This window comes from Hydractinia symbiolongicarpus, chromosome 1, assembly GCF_029227915.1.
Source record: "Hydractinia symbiolongicarpus strain clone_291-10 chromosome 1, HSymV2.1, whole genome shotgun sequence".
NCBI classification, from domain to species: domain Eukaryota; kingdom Metazoa; phylum Cnidaria; class Hydrozoa; order Anthoathecata; family Hydractiniidae; genus Hydractinia; species Hydractinia symbiolongicarpus.
The window spans coordinates 8,179,334-8,199,115 of NC_079875.1; the positions used below are offsets into that span (position 1 = coordinate 8,179,334).

Here is a 19,782-nt window from a genome sequence, read left to right on the forward strand (position 1 = left end):
GACAAATCAGAAGAAAAAACGTCAAAAAATACCCCAAAGAATTCACACACATACCGAACGAAATGTAACAATTCCTGATGTTTTTGCAAAATCTTCAGCCACATCATCTCCACTGATTTCCCAAGTCACTGTTGCAGTTCCCAGACCAGGCCGACTTCGCAACAAATAGAGCTTAATAACATCACCTTCACTGGCTGTTTTGGAAAGGGAACCTCTTTGAAAGCCAATAACTCCACCAACATTATCATTAGCACTTATTATGACCTTCACACTGTCATTTTTTTTGCTAACTGCAGCTTCCCCAGTTGGATTGTAAAGCTGTATGGTAAACTGTTCGTCGTCCTCAGGAATGTCATCTTTATTTACAAAAATTGTAAACGATTTTTTCTGCTCATTTTCGCTAAACGTTATGGTTGAACCAGTAGCACCAGACACATCCTGACCAGGAGTAATGGTAAAACCAGGTAATAATCGCCATGAAACAGAAACAGTACCGAATAGGCCTAAAATTATAATCATTTACAACAGTCAGCATTTATTAAAATGTTCCTTTTCATTACCTTGTGTTTAACTTTCATGACCAAACACAACAGAAGATATGTTGGTGGGAAAAAGGAAGACGACAATTTCATTAACAGTGAATGAATCACAATGGAAAGTTCATTGTCAGACTTAAACACTACTATGAGAAAATGCTAATTCCCTACAAGAAAAAAATGTAACACAATAATAATGATCATTGAAATTCACATACCTTGTGCTCGGATAATGTTAAATTTTAATGGGATGTTTTGCTCCTCTGGTTCTGACAAAATAAAAGTGTTGTTATTATTATTATACAAATCCAACATAATCAAAAATAATCCATAAGGGTTGTCATTGCTTTCAATCGTCACATTGACCATGTTTTGCTTTCCTACAGCAGGTTTGTTTTCTGGCGCCACATTTATTCCCCTAACTTCAACCCTTGTCATCTTAACTTGAAAGGTTTCATTCATCTCAGGTATCAAGTCACTGAATATCAATATGTTGATATGAGCTTGCGATGATCCATTTGAAATGATAATATTCCCATCATTCAGAATTTCCTCATAGTCAGTACCTCCGTCTGCTTTATTTAAAGCCACCTGTACTGTGCTAAAAAGAACAATACAAGAAAAAATGATCCACAGCATTTTACATTATTTCTACTTCATAAAGGTTTTAACAGAGAACTTTTGGTCATGTAATGTAACTGTAGAAATACGGATTTTTGATTATTTATTCATTTTCTCTTTCCTGAATTCTCCACCTCAATACCAACTTAGACCTTAGTTACAGTAATTTCAAAAGAACAAAATCACTTTAACATATAGTTTAATCAACATACTGGTAAAACACTATCAAATCGCCATGCAATCCACCAGAACGTTGGACCAGCACTGACACATTGTAATCAAAATCTTTCTCTTTGACAAATAAAACTGAATCTACAAACTCCACTGTACCATACGGGTTATCGTTAGGGAGAATTGTTACTTTAACTTGAGATTTGTCTTTGTTTATTTTGGCTTTACTCATTGATACCTCTGATAATCTTATAGTAAATGTCTAGTTAAAAGAGAAGTAAAATGAGGTCACAAATTAAAAAAAAATATAATACCTAATATTATAAGAAAATCTAAGTAATAATTACCTCGTTAACTTCTGGTATATTATCATGCATCACTGAAATTTGAATATTTTGTTTACTCTCTCCTGTTAAAAATCCAACAGTACCCTGAGTTGGAAACATATCTGTAGACAGGCTTGTTGATTCCATAGATTCAGCTATCCATTGTAATTGAACTACACCAGACTGGCCCTTTTCTCTGACTACTGGTAGCATTAATACCTGGCTTTTCAATAAAGGTTCCTTCACTGCATACACAGATGGTCCAGAGAAACCTACCATTTGGAATTGCATATTAAATCAATGTGCTAACAGATAAGTTTTTTTTGTGATGAACGAAATAACAAAAAAATAATGGGAAAACAAGAAGGAAATTTATTTACCTGATGATGTAAGAGTTTTTACTTACAAAAAACCTACTTTATTTGTAAATTTTAGATGTTCTTATTTTTAATATTCCAGACTTAAAATAAATAAAGTCCTAGTCAGCTGAAATTTTATATTCATTCACAAAAACATACAAATACAACTTTACGGAAATAAATATTGAGAGCAAGAAGACGCAGGTTTAACACAAATTAGGTTTTTTCTACCACGAAACCAGATCAGTAAAAATGCATATTTCGAACTACCAAACAAATGAGTTGATCAACAAAAATTGTGGAAAAACAAAATGTACCTATTAATCCATATGGATAATCATTTTCAAGTATAATCACCATACACGCTCTTTCATTGCTGACGACAGCACCTCCTTTAATGGTGTCAGGTAAAATCTCGACAGAAAAAGACTCATTGAACTCAGGTATTTCATCTGATATTAAATATATTGGAAGTTGTACTGACTTTTGGCCATCCACCATTACTACATCGAAGGCATTGACAGTGAAATCTGCACCAATATGTGCTGACTGTGATTTTACTTTGAATGTAAAGGAGATCTAAAAAATATAATATGTATAACAGACATATATCACATCATGTCATATCACAATCAGTTACTTCTATAAACAAACACTTGCTATTTTCTTGAAAAGGATATGAATTGAAATATCTTGAACTGTTTTGTGACATAAAAGATTAAAGTAACAGTAACAGTTTGCCTCTCCTTTTTAGCTTATATTAGCTTATATTAATAAAAGTCAGATTAGATTAGAATATTTAAAAATTATTTGCCACCATCTTAATTATTGGAAAGATATATGGCAAAATTGGTGTAGTAATGTCACCATACATATTGTCAGCAAAGTAATTATGATGCTGAAACCTTGCAAAACTAAAGATTATAACATTTTGTCACCAAAAGATTCAAATTGATTTAATTTTTAAACAAATCTCCTAACAAAACACTTTTCAAAATTTTTTAAACACTAGGACGTACCATATCTTAAAAAATATGACTTTGTACTGGCCCGTATCCATTAAATCAAAAAAGTAAAAACAATAAACAAGTTCATTGTTAATTATTTTATCTTCTACACATTTTAGTGAATCATATAAAAGATAAAAAAAGGAACAAAAAATACCGTATCTTCATGATTGCTTCTTATTGCAAATTACACTGTTTTTTAATATTTTAAACTTGTTAATGTATTAAAAAATAATATTTTTTAAAAACCCAAAACTTTTGCTAACATGTTTTTCCAAATATGTAGTTTCTGTTCAGTGATGATGCATACTTATGAACAGTATAATTCCATCTACATTACACAATAAAATCAGGAAATGAATCTTTACCTTTCCAAACAAGCCACGGCTACGCGTAACATTTACAACTCCACCAATATGATCTTCGTTAACATACACTGTATCACTCTTAAACGTGAGAACACCATTTGCATTATCATTCGAAGTTATGATAACATGCATTAGTCTGTTATTACCAATCATTTTCATATGTACAGGGTCTAAATGTGGTTAAAAAATCAACTAAGTTTCACTGTTGAAGGATCAAACTTTCAAACAGAAGGGTTTTCGTCATATTTGCATGCAATATCAAATATAATAATACTAAAATATCTAAGCATAAACCTACTAAATGAGTGTTGCTTAGTTGTAAACTACTAGTATGAAAATATGATTCTATACCTGTTTGATTAAGTACTGTTACATGAGTAATATTCAACAGAAAACTTTCATTGACCTCTGGAACATCATCATCCAATATAGTAACGGTAGCATTTTTTTGTTTTTCTTCATCAAAAAAGGTTACAAAGCCATTAGCATGGATGAAATCTGTATTCTCCTCAGCAACATTTGTAGTGAATGATTTCCCAACGTTATAAAAGACTCGAACAGTGCCAGCAGTGCCTTTTTCACGAATGATGGTAATAGGGATTGTTTTGTTTGCTTCATTTGTATATAACATGGATCTTTGAAAGTTAAACAAGCCATACGGATGATCGTTAGCTTGTATTTTTATAATTGCTGCATCAGCACTCTGATTAATTGTTCCACCACTCACATTGACAAGTTTTATGACAAACGACTCATCTAATTCAGGAACCTGAGCAGTAATTTTTTTTTTAAATTATTTGCTTACAGTCTTTTTAAGTACAAAATAACATTATCAGAGCAAAAATTAAACCATACTATTAGTATACTATACTACCTTTAATTTACATGTAAATTATTTACCAGAGCACAACCACAAAATAACACAGAATATAAAAGTAGAAATCAGTTTATTCTACCAGTGTTTTAACACGAGTTCAAATTAAATTAAGAATTAACACATCATGACATTTCTTTCAACCAGCTTAAATTTATTATAAAAATGCAACTTATAAGTAAAACTTACGTCTTCATCTATAGTTACAATTGTAATTGTAGTGACCATCTTTCCAGCTGCTACCATTACAGTTCCCACTGTGTCCAAGAAGTCAGCTGATCCATTAACGATTGTCCATGTTACATTTACACCTCCCAGGGATCCACCAACTCTATATATAGGGATGTCTACTGTTGTACCTTCTTTTGTATGAAATATTGTCTGATTAAGACTAAACATTCCTAAAGCATTGTCACTTGGCTTGATACGAACATACATTTCTGAACCAGCGTCAACAATTGCTAAAACAAAATGGTAAATGATAACAGTTAAAAATGTGTAGATAATCTATTTTTAAAAAAGTATATTCAGAACACAATTTTATTTTCAATTTACAATATTCAACTTAAACAACTAAACTTAATTTTTTATGGTTTCGTTGTTTGTAAATATTGTTTTTTTTAAAAAAAATTCCACAATGTATCAATGTGTTTGGATGCAATCAAGTTTATTTTGTTTTTACAGAAAACTTCGTTTTCGATTTTCTAATTAAAATCTTAAAGTGTGTAACGATTTTGAGGGACATAGTGACATTATTTAATAAAAAACCTCAGATTGTACCAACCTCCACCTGTTGGATTACGCAAAAGTACTTTAAAAATTTTAAAAAGTTCAGGAACGTCATTATCAATCAGATCGATAGCAATCACTGCGGATTTTTCTCCGGGTTTTAAAGAAATAGATCCAAGTGTTTCATGATAATCTTTGCCTCCAACGGCAGTGACACTTTCAGTTTTCCATTCAACTGAAACAGTGCCTAAATAAATAATAATGGTGATTACAATTCTCAAATTTATTTTATTAGTTTTAATTTCTCTATTGTTTTCAAATAAAGTAGGGACGACAACTAAGCACAGAGGTAGCTTTAGCATCAAAACTCACAATAAATCACACTGGTCATAGTGTGATTGAAGAGTAATGCTCCTTTATTATTCAGGTGTTAATGGATACCGAACACTTAAATGACTAGATAGAACATTATATTGTCATATAAAAAAATAGAAGATGTGAAAAATGAATAATGTGATACAACAATGTAATTCATGCTTGTAATGAATAAATAAAACAAAAACACTGCAACATTTACCTTGCAAACCTTGTGAACGGACGATGTAAACATTTAGTGTTCCTTGTTCTTCATCAATGTTGATATGTAAAGGTGATTTTATAGGTTTAATAAATGGAGAAGAGTGGGGTACATGGTCCATTAATTGTAAGATACCTGATGGGTAATCACTTGGAAGAATTGACACTTGACATTGCGAACGAGATTCATTTATAACTGCACCACTTTTAAGTGTGGAGCCATTTTGTTTATCAGCAGGTATAACGGAAGTTAATTTCACAATAAAGGACTCTTTTTCTTCCGGAAATAAATCGTCAAAAACAGCTATTTCCAGCATCTGAAATTAAGGAGAAAAAGTTAAGGCAAAAATTGTGAACAAATCTACAGAAAGTCCAACCCTGTAACCTTAAAAAGCAGTAACCTTTTTATTTTCATTCTCCAGAAAATAAACATTTCCAGTAGCATTTACAAAATCTTCTGCAGCAATTGCTTTGTTATTTACACTTGTTAGTTCCCAACCAACAGCAACTGCACCAAATAATCCACGAGTCCTCTCAATTGTGACATTCCAATGTAAACTTTCAGTCAGATTATCGATACAAGTGCTGTGAAGCAAACCAAATACACCATTTGCATAATCACTCTTCAAAACTATAAACAAAAATAATCAACTGAGCCTTGCTTTTATCTTCTTAATCCATCTGACATACAAAACAAAAACAAGGGAATCAAAAATTTCTTAGTTTTCGTACCTTTAGTTTGTTTGTCGGTTTCTATAGAGCCTTTAATTTACAATAGTCTGTCTGTTAAATATTTACATAAAAATAATACTTAACTTATGGTATAACATTGACAATTTCCTTGATAACAGTCCCAAATTTCAAAACAATTTTTTTACTTTCACATTGCACCAACCACACGTAAAAAAATCTATATTATAATACCTGTATACCCCTATCTGTCACGTAAAATGATACTGCAAGTAGAGATACATATAAAAAGAATTGGCTAACCCCTTAATTTTCCCATGTGCCACCGACTAGTTAACAAACATACCTTCTAGCATAGCAGTATTATTTGTACTACTCAACACAGCATGATCTCTTGGTAGCTGATCATCCGTTACATCAATAATCCTTGCAACATAGAACATATTTGGTTCTGCAACATCATCATCTATTATAGATACAGGAACTGATTTCGTTGTTTCGCCAGGTAAGTAGGATAGCTTACCATTAAAAGGATCAAATGTTGAAGCCAAGTCATGCAGCATAGTTATTTCCCTAGACAGAAAAAGTTGACAGATGAAATGCAAGAGATCTGTAAAGAATAGTTCAAAATTTTCTTTTTTAAAAAGGTTTTATATTTGATATAACAACATCGCCATCATAATGTCTAACAAAACTTTAAGAATAATGCACAGTGAAATATAAAATAAACAAATATGACAATGTGCATACTCACTTTGTCTCAAAATATACTGGGTAAATTCGCACATCTTGAATAGATCCAATATAGGGCATGGAGTTGCTTTGTGAGCAGCCAAGAGAAATAACACCTTCATTGGCAATCACATAATTAAAGTCTGAGCTGGAGATGGAGCTAAAGTTTAGACACAAAAAATTATGTGATGATCTTCTGTCATGTTAATAGAATGCAATAAATTTGTCAGAGAAGATTTTGATAGTGGGGTCTTATTAAAAGGGAGGGCAAGGCTTTTGATAATTTGGCAACTTTTTAAGGTTACAATTCAATGTTTTCAATATCACAATACATTGAAATATTTAAATTGCTTAAGTGTTGATCGATGCTGTATAAAAGTGATTGGGTATCAGCCAATAGCTAGAAAAGCTACTCACATAAATGATTTATTAGCATGACTAAAGAACAAGTAGCAATCAGCACAGAAAAAAACCATAGTGGCCCTAAAAAGGGGTGGGGCTTACTTGGAAAAATTCATTTCATGGTGGAGGCATTTATTCAAAAGGGAGGGATTATTGGAAGGCACAGACTTAATCGAGTACTTGTGGTATACATTGTTTTCCATCTTGCAGCACTTTTAAGAAGTGACAATTACACAATAAACAAATTTCACCAGCAAAAAAATAATTATAATATGCAAGTATTAATATCCTGGGTTACAAAAAACAACAATATCTTTGTTTGTTGATGAACTATAAATAAAATTACACCAAAAATTATGAAAAAATAACCTTGTTTTTATCAGCAATCCATCAGAATATATGTTAACTTTTCCCGCTTTTGAAAACGTAACAAACAAGGAATGCCATTCACCATCAAGAAAGTTGAAATCACGTGGAAACGACGTCTAATATTAAAAAAATCAGATGATATATTTATTACGTCTTTCTTCAGGATTAGAAACATTCTAGACTGGGCTACCATTTCCAATGAGGTCAAAACTTGTTTCAAATTGCTTCTCAACAAAAAGGTTTACAAAATATAAATCTTACAACAACATTGTTAACACTGGCTGAAGATGTTCCAACTGAAAGCGTTATTGCCATTGGTTGAGCTCTTGTATCAATCATAACATTGTAAATAACATTTGTGGTACCAAGCTTGTTTATGAGATTCATCTGTGCACTAGCAGACGGCTTCATCCACATACCGAAGGTAAATCCTTCAGCTAAATCAACTGCTGATGGTTGTTGATTTAATGGTACAATTAGACACGAACCTAGAAAAAATTATTATACTTTAAGCTATGTATGTAGAACCTGTTATGATACTCTACATAATAAAAATATTTCTTTTATAAACATTTGATTTAGTAAAATACCAATTGTACAAAAACTTCAAGGATAATCTTTTAAATAGTGGAGAATCAGACAAAAGAGTAGTGAAAATAACTAAATGCTTTTCCCTAGCCTTTGATAATAAAGACTTTTAAGTTCAAGCAGCACATTCAATGACACAGTGGTTCCAGAAAGTTTGCAAGAACCTGTTTTTTGATGGTCACAACCAATCGTTTGCTCACAACGTTTTCTTAAAAACATTATCCATGTTGTGGTCAACCAAGCTAAAAACATCTATCGCTTGACAAGAAATCCATGTTGATGAGTTTCTCACAACTTCAACCATAATCAGTATAAACTATTGTTTCCTTAAATCTAACTTGTCAAAATCAAAAAACTGCAGGTTTTAAAATGTGGCAACAACTAATCAGACCATACATATTGTGCATTCGATTCTTGCACAAATTTATTGATACAGGACATCTGTTTTTCAGATTCATTTCTTATTTGAAAATCTGAATTTATGAGCAAATTTGAACAAATGTTTTCAAGAAGTTGCATTACAACAGTATTTCATAGTATGGTAATCTAAAATTAGAAGTTTTTCATCACCATGTGCAAGACTAAAACAAAAAATACAACTTTCACTTAAATTTTTTATGTATCTGTAAACTTTTTCCTAATGATAAATACCTGTTGTGAGTTTGTAGGCAACCGTTGAACTGCCTTTTCTACCATTTACTTCGCTTGGAAGATTATCTAGACGTTTGCGTAGTAGTAAGTCCCATATGCGGTTAGGTAAGTTTGAGGGCATATCCCATCTGTAGATTTCCCAGGTAATCTAAAGTATTAAGTCAGCAAATAATTAAAAATCATTATTGCTGATTGAAATCAAATTTTTTTGAATTTAACTCCTACAAACAGAGAAAAAATATTTTAGAGAGAGTAGCCAAAATTTAAACACTGTAAGCGCAAAACCGTTTCTATTTAGCCACACACACACACTCTAAACGCATCAAAGTTTACTTGTCAATGTTCACCAGCGTACAGTTGACTGTTTCATAATGCGAGTATTCTGGAAAATGGTGACTATTGTACTTTCACTTTCTTTTACATCTGTCAAAATAAAGTTTTTGCAGCCTACTGGCGTTAATGCATCGGCCAAACAATGCTGATGTGCAATTTTAAGAAATGGCTACTCTTAAAATTATTCTTGCTTGGCTTATGCTTATTTTGCGTTTAAAATGACAAGATAATGACATTCACCCCAATATAACCTACATTAGATAGAGCAATCACTTTCATATAACAAATTTGCATATAAGAAAATATTACTACACCTGTTTAATGAAGCTGTTGAAGCAATAAGAGTTTGTTTTGAGCAACTTTAATGACAAACAAAAAAAAAAATTTATGTAAATGATCCAATACTTTCAATGCAGAATGTGTTCCTACCTCAGCAGCATAAAAACTTCCTTGCTCTCTCATGAAAGAAATGTGTCCTTGTGTTTTATATTTATCATTTCCATCAAAATCTTCAGCAAAAGTGGTTGTAGTGTTTGATGTATCAATCATGAAAACACCATTAGGGTAATCATTACTCAATATTGTAACTTCCAACACTGTCATATTTCCCAGTCTTCCACCTATAAAAGAATACATGCTTACTACATTGTACACCTACAATGGGGATTGTCGTTATTAAGTTAATGAGAGACTGCATTATCAGATGCAGATTTTGTGTATGTTTGATATGCATTTCAAACAAGCCTAGGGAGTATACAAATGCCATAACGTATGTATCTTTTATGCACATTAAACTTTGATTTAAATTCAATTGATCATGGGGATTTGATTAGTAATAATAACTAATTGTCAGAGCAGTATAGAATTCCACTGAGAGAAAAGAACAATGGAAAGGACAGTCATAAACATTTGGATAACATCAGCAATGATCAGTACACATAAGAAAAATTTATTAGGTCCTTGCTTCTGTTATGTAGAGTTTGAAACATCTCATAAAATAATAAAGAAGACAACTTTTGCTGTTTTAACACTCGTCTTAAGTTGAATCTGTATATATTTTATAAAGGTGAAATGCAAACGAATGTTTAACATTTACCTTAAACTGTCGTATTCCTAAAAAATTCCTAATATATACACTTTCCATAACTCCTATAATGCAGGAATAACCTTGCTTTGTACGTCACTGCAAGAAGGGTCTATCAATTGTAAAACTACTGCTGAGACTGGGGCCTTAATAAGGTGTTATGAACATTGTTCCTAAGGATATAAAACCATAAAAAATTAAACCCACTAATAGGAGCAGGTTCTGTCTTCATTTCATTGTGGTTTATCACAAAAGAAAGTCTCGAAATGATAAAGCTTGAATTGATTTTTAATATTTCTACATGCTTTATCATGGGAGAGCTATTAACAAACTTCTTTCTGCATTTTTCTCAACTACTAGAGAAAAGATCATATAGGTAATCCATGCAACATTTGACCTCAGTTATTTTCACATGTTTCTAAGCTATTTAGCGTAAAAGCAACATTGCAAATGCAATGGTTGTAGCCCTATTGTGTTATCACAACAGAAGGTTGTCAATAACAGAAGCAAATATCAAAGATCATGAAAATGACGTGCTTTATGTCTTGGTTGGTCATTAAAAACATTAACAAATACTATAAGTTTAGAAAGAAAAAAGATTTACCTGTGATGTTTATCAATTGTATTGAGAAAGTTTCGTTGAGCTCAGCTTCATAATCCATTTTCACCATTGTTTCTACATATCCAACTGTTTGGTTCTCATTAAAAACTATGGCACCACTGTTTTTCGAAAGTTCTTCGATGTTGTGATTGGAGAAATTAATGGCCCTCCACAGTACCTTAATTTCACCGAATGTGCCAAACAATCTATCAACTCTAAATTTTAAAGAAAGTTACATAAAAGGTTAATCCAATGTATGTAATTGCTTTTATTATTTTGCGTCGGAGTGAGATTTTCGAACATTGCGAGCTAACAACTGCAATTTCTTTTTTTCTGACCTGATCAATTATCACTGCTCAGATTTGCTAACCTATTAAAATATTTCTTTTCTGCATTTGCCTTCTTGTTATTTTCATAGCCAGTACTTTGTGTTTAAAATGTTCATTTGGTTAAAAGTTGTTTACTTTCAATATGCAATCAATCTTCACCAACTTGTATAAAAGGCTCGAAAACAGTGAAATGGTTATCATTAAACCAGAAAAACTTTATATTCGATTTTTTAAGAATTGTTTTTGAAACCACAAGTTGCTGTCATTACATAAATTAAATAACAAGAAACAAATTATGCTACACAAAGCAACTATCAAATTTTACCTTATTTTAAGTGTTTCACCTTCCTCGATGTAAAACGGTACAGTGTCATGAAAGGTAAAAACACCGTATGGATCATCGTTTGCTTTAATTATCACATCAGAAGAGTAATTCTTGAAAATAACATTATCACCAGTGACAGAAGTGATTGTTACGGTAAAGGTCTCATCAAGTTCAGGTGTCTTATCATCCATTGTAGTGATTTGAACAGGTTTAGTTGTCTCGCCAGGCAAAAAAGTTATGTTACGTACAAAAGGAACAAAGTCATCATCCGAGACATCTTTTTTTTCGGTTTCAACCAAAACACTGATTGGATAGGGAAAAGATTTTTTCAAATGGATAAACAATGTAGAACTTTCTCCTTCTTCAATGTAAATATAGGATGGAGATATAGTAACAGGAAAATCATTCGCAATGATTGTGAGCAAAGCAGAGGAGGGTTCAATAAGCCGTGCTCCCCCAGTGACATTAACAATGAATATTTCAAACAACTCGTCTTTTTCAGGAATCTAGTGAAAAAGCTTACATTAATACAACACAGGTCAAGAAAAACATAAGTGTAGACATAGCAACTTAAAAATTAATGATAAAATAAACGCTTTAACAGAAAGTTAGGAAAAAATTACCTGGTCTTGTTTGACAATAATAGAGAAGGTTCCAGTGTTGTGGCCCTCCCGTAGATTTACCATTCCATTTAAAGGATTCAAATCTGTTATATTATGGTTATCATTTGCAACTGCCCAAAATACATCAATTGCGCCAAGCGTTCCTTTACTTCTTGAAACTTGAAAAGTTGCAATAGAGTTTGATGTTGGAAGTTCCCCTGATAACATAATTTTAAAAATGCTTATTCAATCAGACACCCTCAGTCTTTATAAATTACAACTGAACATGTAAATTGATAGAAGAAAAAAGAATTGTCAATTTCATTGAACAAGGTATTTCAAACTTAAAATGTAATTAACGCTTAGGTGTCCCAGAGGTTCATTATTATTGTTAATTTAAAGCAAAATGTTAATTTAAAAAATAGCATTGTTCTTTTAGCTCTTTTGAGCTATCGTAAATAAAAAAGCATATTTATCAAGCGAAACTTCTATGGTTCTCATTCCTCACTCCTTACACACCAGTAAAACTTTGAATAGTTTCAAGACAACATGTTCTTGAAAAAGCATCGATTTGTTACAGCTTTTCAGCAATTACCATCTAAAATCTTAAAACTCGCATTCGTTCTCGCTGGTAACATTATAAGTGAAAATTTAATATTTATATAGATTTACTTTGAGTAACCAAAAACATATTAACTGAAATTATTTCTTTGGTTGATTTTCTCATGTGAATTTTAAATTACCTGTTGGGCACCTAAGGGCTGATCAAAAGAAAAAAACATTGATGTGCAGACATACTTATCGTCTGGTTGATATTCAAAGGACTGTTGGAGAATGCAATCAACCCATATGGTTCATCACTTTCAAGGATCGTCACTTTAAATGTTGTTGTGTTCCCCAAAACTGAACCATCAACTGAATACAAGTGCACATCAAAAGATTCAGCAAGCTTAAACAAATGAGCATGGATTATTACTAGCAACATGCACAAATAAACCATGTAAGATATAGATGAAATGTCAGTTTATTATGTTACTACAATGACAGTATTTAGAAAAAAAAATTGTAACATGTTTATTTTACATACTTCTGGTATGTCATCATCCTGAGGAAATAAAAACACCATCTTTTCAGTTTCTGCTGGCATGAACTCTATTATTTGCTCATATGGCCTAAAATCATTTTCACCTAGTATAAAAGCAATAATGTATTGGTTACAACTTAGTTAAAAAAGTTTATTTTCAACAATAATCTGAATTATATAAGTATATAATAACCCCTGACCATTTTCTATTCTAACCAAGACTTTTTGCCTTTCAAGGGAACCACCAGTTCTGATCACATGAGCGGTTCCGGAGGAAGATTCCTGGCAACAAGAAAATTACAATGCAATATATAGAACCAACTGAAAGAATCTTTTGAAAGAAGGTACAAAACAACAAAAATAGGTTATGCATTATATGTATAAAATTTATTACCTCCAAGACAATCGCCACTGCCTTTCGAAATTCAAATTCTCCACCAGGATTGTCATTCTTTCTGATTTTGATGTAAGCATTCGTCTATTAAAAAATAACAGAGAGCATGATAAAAAAATACAATATATTATATTAAAAAGATTGAACAAGATTTAATTCTTAATCATAAATGAATGAACATACAGCACCAGAGCGCAACTTCTCATTTCTTCCAGTTGTATTGTACAACTCCACAATAAAATCTTCGTCTAGTTCTGGAGTGTCATCCGCCATGATTTCAAAGCTGATATTTTGTCTATCTATGCCTGATATGATGAAAATACAGTATTTTTTTTATTCTTTTTGGTCTATGCTACGTCATGCTACAAAGAAACTACTGCCAATGCAGCCCAATGTTTATTTAATTTTAAGTAATGCAAATTAATTGTTATCATAATGCTCATATGCTTTTTATTATCACCACGTTTCAGACTAACCTTGCATATAATGAACCCAGCACAAATTATATTACCTTTTCTAAGCATAACAAAACCATCAGTTGCATTCACATCTTCTCTTGTAAACAATTTGTTATCGCTTTTTACTCTCCAATATATTAAAACATCCATGGATGCTCCATCCCTCATGATTGTAAGACACACCTTTGTATTGGTAACATTTGGTTCATCAACATCAAGCAACACAGGGGAGTTGAAAAAACCAATCTCTCCATTTGCTAAACTTTGTGTGATGTTGACATGCTTTTTATCTCTGCTCCCAATAGTTGGAGAAGATGGCTTGATCAGGGTTGATTCTAAACATACAGTGGTCAGAAATTAACTAATTCAGAGCAAAGAAGAAATATTTTGCTAATTCAACATGGTGTTTACTACAACTATTGCCATCGTTACTTAGGGCATCTTGTAAATATGAACATTGTTAATTTTGCAAGTGTCTTTTGTCTACTTTTAGCAGAGCCTATATGTCAATGCAGACATATACAGTTCAGTATATCATATCAAGAATCTCAAGCTTCATGTCAATCCTTAGAAAAATAGTTAAGTATATTGTTGTTATGTTTTGCATTAATTTTAAGGCCCATATCTTTTTTTACACTCAATATATAAATCAAAACCTTTTTTCATTTTGACAATTGCTATAACATATAGTATTATGACATGGAAATCTTACTTGATAATGTGACATTTTGAAGCGTGATTGTAAAAGCAGAACCACTTTTCAGAAAAGCATCATTCATGATTTCAGCAGCTATAACCGTTTCTTGTTTATTTCTTGACATGGTAACGACTCCTGGATTGGGAATTATTATTGTTGGAGCAGGATAAGTGGAACCGGGAAGAAAATATTGGATTGAATATGATATTGTAACTTCCGCAAGATTTCCTCCAGACCGTATCACTCGTGCCTCTAATCTTCGTGGAGTCGATGACTAAAGTATGCAAGAAAAAAACAATTACGTCAGGAATTGACGATCTAGATTTCCATTGTTGCTGATTTTTACAGAGTTGCTAGCATGGAAAACGGACGTTAAGCTGAGAATGATGAATGATGATGATGTAGCAGGAAGGAGAAAGTAAGATCAGTGATGATTATATTTTTGTTGCAATAAAATACTAGGCTATTTTCATTATTCAGTCACTCAAATAAATAACAAGTCACAAATAACACTATGCAGAGGTAGAAAAAGGAAGATAAAAATGACTGGCAAACTTCTAAATTAGGTTTTATTCTGATCAAAAATACCTGACAAAATATATAATGAACTATATTTCCAATGCATGCAGGTTTAACTCATAATTAACGTCTAAGAAAAATTGCTTCATAGTTCTATTATTTTACTTACCAGGATTAGCTTTGGATCTTCAGGAGCTAAATCAAACATTCCGTATGCATTATCACTATCGGCAACTACTACTTGCACACTGGGATTTTCGTTATTTGCAGACAACAATAATCTTGCACCATTTGTTGCGTTAATAAGGGTAAGATTAAACAACATGGCTTCCGATGGCATATTGTTTACTTTTGCTGATAAACTAATATTCTTAAAACTTTCGTTAGTTTTAAAATCAATAAATCCTGACGAAACAACAAAAGCTGCAACTGGATTATTTTCAGATTTTACTTCCCACTGCACAGAGATGTTACCATACTTTCCATAGGATCTGATAACAGGAATATCCACATGTCCCAGGCTATCTTCATCAACAATATATTGAGTATTAGGATTAGTAAATGAGATCAATCCATGTGGGTTGTCGTTTTTAGAAATGGTTATTGTCAGAACACTTGGCTCACTCAAAATCACACCCTTTGTGACACTTGTTAAAACAACAAAGAAGGTTTCTGGCAATTCTGGAAGAGGATCGCTAAGAACCTCAATATCAATATCTTTTTGAGTAGTACCAATTTCAAATACAATTTCCCCTTTCTTAGAAACATAATCTAAGTCAGGTTTTGCACTACCCGGAACAGTATGGTACAAGACTTTCGCCTCTATTGAAGTTGGACCAATCCGTCTACCATTTATATCAATCCCCCTACAAACAGTAACCTTTTGCTTGTCAGGCTCTGTAAAAGTCAATGCAGATGTTTTAAAACTAATTGGAGCATCGTTTTCTTCAATTCGTATTTCAATTTCTTTTTTGCCTTCCCTTAAACAAGCACCACCAGTGACTGAAACCAACCGTAAGTTATAGATTTCTCTTGATTCAGGAATCTGAAAAATATAAAAAGAGTGAATAATACGTAAACAAAGAAATACAATGATTAATCATTTAAAAAAATACTCCTAGAAAAATATAAGTTAATGCATTAGTTGTAGAAACTGATAAAAATTGTTTCATTAAAAAATTTGATTGCTAATTTAATCAATTGCGTAGACTTTAAAACACATTTTTAAGTAATGCATGAGTCAGTTACATTCTTGCATAGATGTCAATCTATTGTTTTATTGATGTCATTATCTTTTCCTTAAAACAAATAGTACATGTGTATCAAAATAAAAAAATAGCAAACTCTTACATCATCAGGCAAAATGTTGACAGCAAATGTCAGATTTGCTTGATCTTCTGCAAAATACACATATCCTTCTGATGGACTGATATCTTTAGATAAAAGATTGTGTCTTGGAAAAATCTATAAAGAGAAATTTTCACATCATGAGAGAAAAGTCATTTTACTGTTTTATTAAGTGAACTTTCACAAACAGAAACTTTTGTGAATAAGGTATATAAAAAAAATTGTTAACATTAACCTAAATGTTAACTTAAAAATTTTGAGAGTATTAATACTTTACCCAATATTAACCATAAAGATTCTAAGAATTGAAACTCAATATTTCAGGCCTTTTCAGGAAAATTTTAAAACGTGTGTGCCAAAAAGCACGCCTCAAGTATTTTAGGTGTGTTTTTGGGTGTGCTGCACTGGTTAACTTCTTCATTTTGGCAAAAAAATTATGTTAATCAATTAACCTTTATAATATCTATGCATTGATAAAGTTTGAATGCACACCCGTTAACAGGTCTAAAATTACTGATGAAAGAAAATGTCTAAATTGGCTATTACTGAAATATGACATCATAATTCATGCAGCATAATTAAATCTGAAATTCATTAAATGTGAATATCTTGAGAACGAAAAGAGCTTTTTAAAAAATTTAAAAAGACTTGTTAGCTAACTTTTTAAGCTCTATAATAAAAGTCCAACATAATTTTATACCTCAGGTTCCTTTAACTTTCTCAAATGAAGGAATTTTTTTTGCATTTATAAACTTTAGGGAATCGATGTTGTTGTTGGAAATTTTAAGACATAAACTTTAGCATATTTGGCCACTTTTTGGTTCCATTGCATCGTATCATAAGACACACAAGTTGTTTCAAAAATTTCATTAATATGCAAACATAACCCATTATGCCACATTCCCAATTAAAAAAATGTAAACAATGTAATAAAAAAGACACTTAAAGGCTTAGAGGCTTAAAGTGATATCCAAATGTCTAAAAACTTACCTGCCAATGCGCTGACACATTTCCAATACGTCCTCCATACCTTGTCACATTAATTTCCATCATTACAGGAGAATCATTAGGTTCATTAATAGTGATAACTTTTATTGCATTTGAGATCCCTATGCAACCATATGGGTCATCATTTGCAAGAATTGTTACAAATGTAACATTTGGTGACTGGGTTTTGACATTAGCATCACGTGGGTTTAGTGTTACTGGGTATGTTGCATTACCTTCAGGTATTGTGTCATCGTTAATATAAAATCTACATATACATTGACTGGTATTCGTTCTGATAACATTTGCAACTGTGAGTGAAATAAAGTCATGTTTGGCCAATTCTGGAAGCTAAAAAAAAGAAGAAATATAGTTAAAATTTCATAAATTATTGTTATTAAACTAAATCACCCATTAAAAGAAAAATTATGTTTAGGTGACAGAAAACTAATTTTCATTATTATTAAGGTGATTATTATTAAGGTGATAGAATTATTATCAGGTCTGGTTGAAGTATAATTTCCACAGCTTGCACAATTTGATTCACCTTAAAATTTGCCTTGACCAACATAACATCAAAAAACATAACATCAAAAATATCAACACTAATGTAGATAACACAAATAAAAAACTAAAAAAACTTACACTGCATGTCAGAAAGATATCTTTTTTCACAGGTCCTGAGCTAATGACTACAATATCCACTTTACCATTCTTCACTTCTTCACTAACGTAATGAGTATCTCTGAAACTCAGGATGTTGTATGACAAAGTCAAAGAGATTGGCAGAAATAAATAAATAAGTTTTAATATATTGAATTTCATATTTCATTTTTTATCTAAAACAAAACACATAGTTATACATGACAAGTTATATTAGCAACAAGCAGTTTAGGAGCATCTAAAAATATTCATACATTATTCATACGTCATTTAATTATTATTCATACGTTATTCATATTATTACTTTGTATCGATTTATTAAACCTTTGTATCATTTGAGAATTTCTTTTTTCTATTATCAAAATTATAAAGTTTGTATAGAGTTTTTATATAACTTGTATAATTTTAAACTTATTTACACATTTTTTTCACAGTTTTATAATTTTTAAATACATTGAATTTTAATTTCAAACAGAGTGTGTAGGAAGAACACTATAGTTTCTTCTACTAAACCAAGTTCATTTCATTATACAATTTTTGTTTCACGCTATTATTACATACCTTTTTAATAAAAAAATAAGTTGGTTTTGTTACCAAGCTTACCCTATACCAGAAATTAAAATTGTCTAGTAAGTAACTAGTTAGTAAAAGTTAATTTAAAACCTATAATTAAAGTTTAAAAATATCTTTTCCTCTCAACTCATACAAAGCATTCCTACATAGGTGGCCAAATTTATTCTATTATTTCTGCATTTCTACTATGTCTGCCTCTCTGGTATACCTGCCCTTGTAGCAAAATTTGAAAAGATAATCGTGTCTCTCCCATAATCCTATATGCAGAATTGCTAATTTCTATTCAGTCTCACCATATCTAGGTACTCCAATATGTCTGTAACATGCAGTGTAAGTTGCATTTTACAACAGCTTTGAATGCATAAGTTAGAATTTCCATTAAAGCTGTGCATTTCATTGCATAACACAGATTTTTGTTAAATTTGTGTTTTTTGCTCATCATAAGACTGATTTTTTTTTTTTTTTTTTTTTGATGAAAATAAAACCAACTTAAATTTAATTATTATTATTATTACTCAGTCATTCATTGCATCACTTTGACTAGCCTCCATTTTGCTTTCTTGATGTCAATTATTCTTAGCTTTTAATACATCATTTTAATATATACCATTTTTTATCTTTTTACATTGACAGAACAGTTATTTTAAACTGACAAAACCATCTTGTATAAATATGTTTGAAATAAATTAAATAATCCAACATTTTCAATATTCTTACCTCTCTGACAAACCTGCTTTCATTTTAAGGTTGAGACGCTAATTGCACAGTGGGAATAACAGAGTAAATA

General features: G+C 31.4%; 1 protein-coding gene across 2 annotated transcripts in view; it reads right to left on the minus strand.

The window, feature by feature from the left end:
- LOC130636093 (adhesion G-protein coupled receptor V1-like) overlaps nucleotides 1-18,629 on the minus strand; it is a 45,477-nt gene extending 26,848 nt beyond the window's left edge. For both annotated transcript variants that reach the window (XM_057445710.1, XM_057445700.1), the window contains exons 1-31: nucleotides 18,405-18,629; nucleotides 17,763-18,110; nucleotides 16,776-16,889; nucleotides 15,595-16,470; nucleotides 14,922-15,180; nucleotides 14,263-14,544; nucleotides 13,935-14,056; nucleotides 13,752-13,835; nucleotides 13,558-13,639; nucleotides 13,361-13,461; nucleotides 13,072-13,222; nucleotides 12,295-12,491; nucleotides 11,672-12,177; nucleotides 11,021-11,232; nucleotides 9,762-9,952; nucleotides 9,000-9,147; nucleotides 8,022-8,248; nucleotides 7,761-7,876; nucleotides 7,012-7,149; nucleotides 6,604-6,830; nucleotides 5,969-6,198; nucleotides 5,569-5,884; nucleotides 5,047-5,238; nucleotides 4,452-4,723; nucleotides 3,740-4,157; nucleotides 3,389-3,558; nucleotides 2,331-2,592; nucleotides 1,676-1,926; nucleotides 1,370-1,590; nucleotides 755-1,137; nucleotides 55-503 (exon numbers count right to left, since the gene is read on the minus strand). In XM_057445710.1, coding sequence (XP_057301693.1) covers nucleotides 55-503; nucleotides 755-1,137; nucleotides 1,370-1,590; nucleotides 1,676-1,926; nucleotides 2,331-2,592; nucleotides 3,389-3,558; nucleotides 3,740-4,157; nucleotides 4,452-4,723; nucleotides 5,047-5,238; nucleotides 5,569-5,884; nucleotides 5,969-6,198; nucleotides 6,604-6,830; nucleotides 7,012-7,149; nucleotides 7,761-7,876; nucleotides 8,022-8,248; nucleotides 9,000-9,147; nucleotides 9,762-9,952; nucleotides 11,021-11,232; nucleotides 11,672-12,177; nucleotides 12,295-12,491; nucleotides 13,072-13,222; nucleotides 13,361-13,461; nucleotides 13,558-13,639; nucleotides 13,752-13,835; nucleotides 13,935-14,056; nucleotides 14,263-14,544; nucleotides 14,922-15,180; nucleotides 15,595-16,470; nucleotides 16,776-16,889; nucleotides 17,763-18,110; nucleotides 18,405-18,584 — 7,725 coding nt within the window. In that variant the 5' untranslated portion in view covers nucleotides 18,585-18,629. The remainder of the gene's footprint in view (nucleotides 1-54; nucleotides 504-754; nucleotides 1,138-1,369; nucleotides 1,591-1,675; nucleotides 1,927-2,330; nucleotides 2,593-3,388; nucleotides 3,559-3,739; nucleotides 4,158-4,451; nucleotides 4,724-5,046; nucleotides 5,239-5,568; nucleotides 5,885-5,968; nucleotides 6,199-6,603; nucleotides 6,831-7,011; nucleotides 7,150-7,760; nucleotides 7,877-8,021; nucleotides 8,249-8,999; nucleotides 9,148-9,761; nucleotides 9,953-11,020; nucleotides 11,233-11,671; nucleotides 12,178-12,294; nucleotides 12,492-13,071; nucleotides 13,223-13,360; nucleotides 13,462-13,557; nucleotides 13,640-13,751; nucleotides 13,836-13,934; nucleotides 14,057-14,262; nucleotides 14,545-14,921; nucleotides 15,181-15,594; nucleotides 16,471-16,775; nucleotides 16,890-17,762; nucleotides 18,111-18,404) is intronic.
- Nucleotides 18,630-19,782: the final 1,153 nt, after the last annotated feature.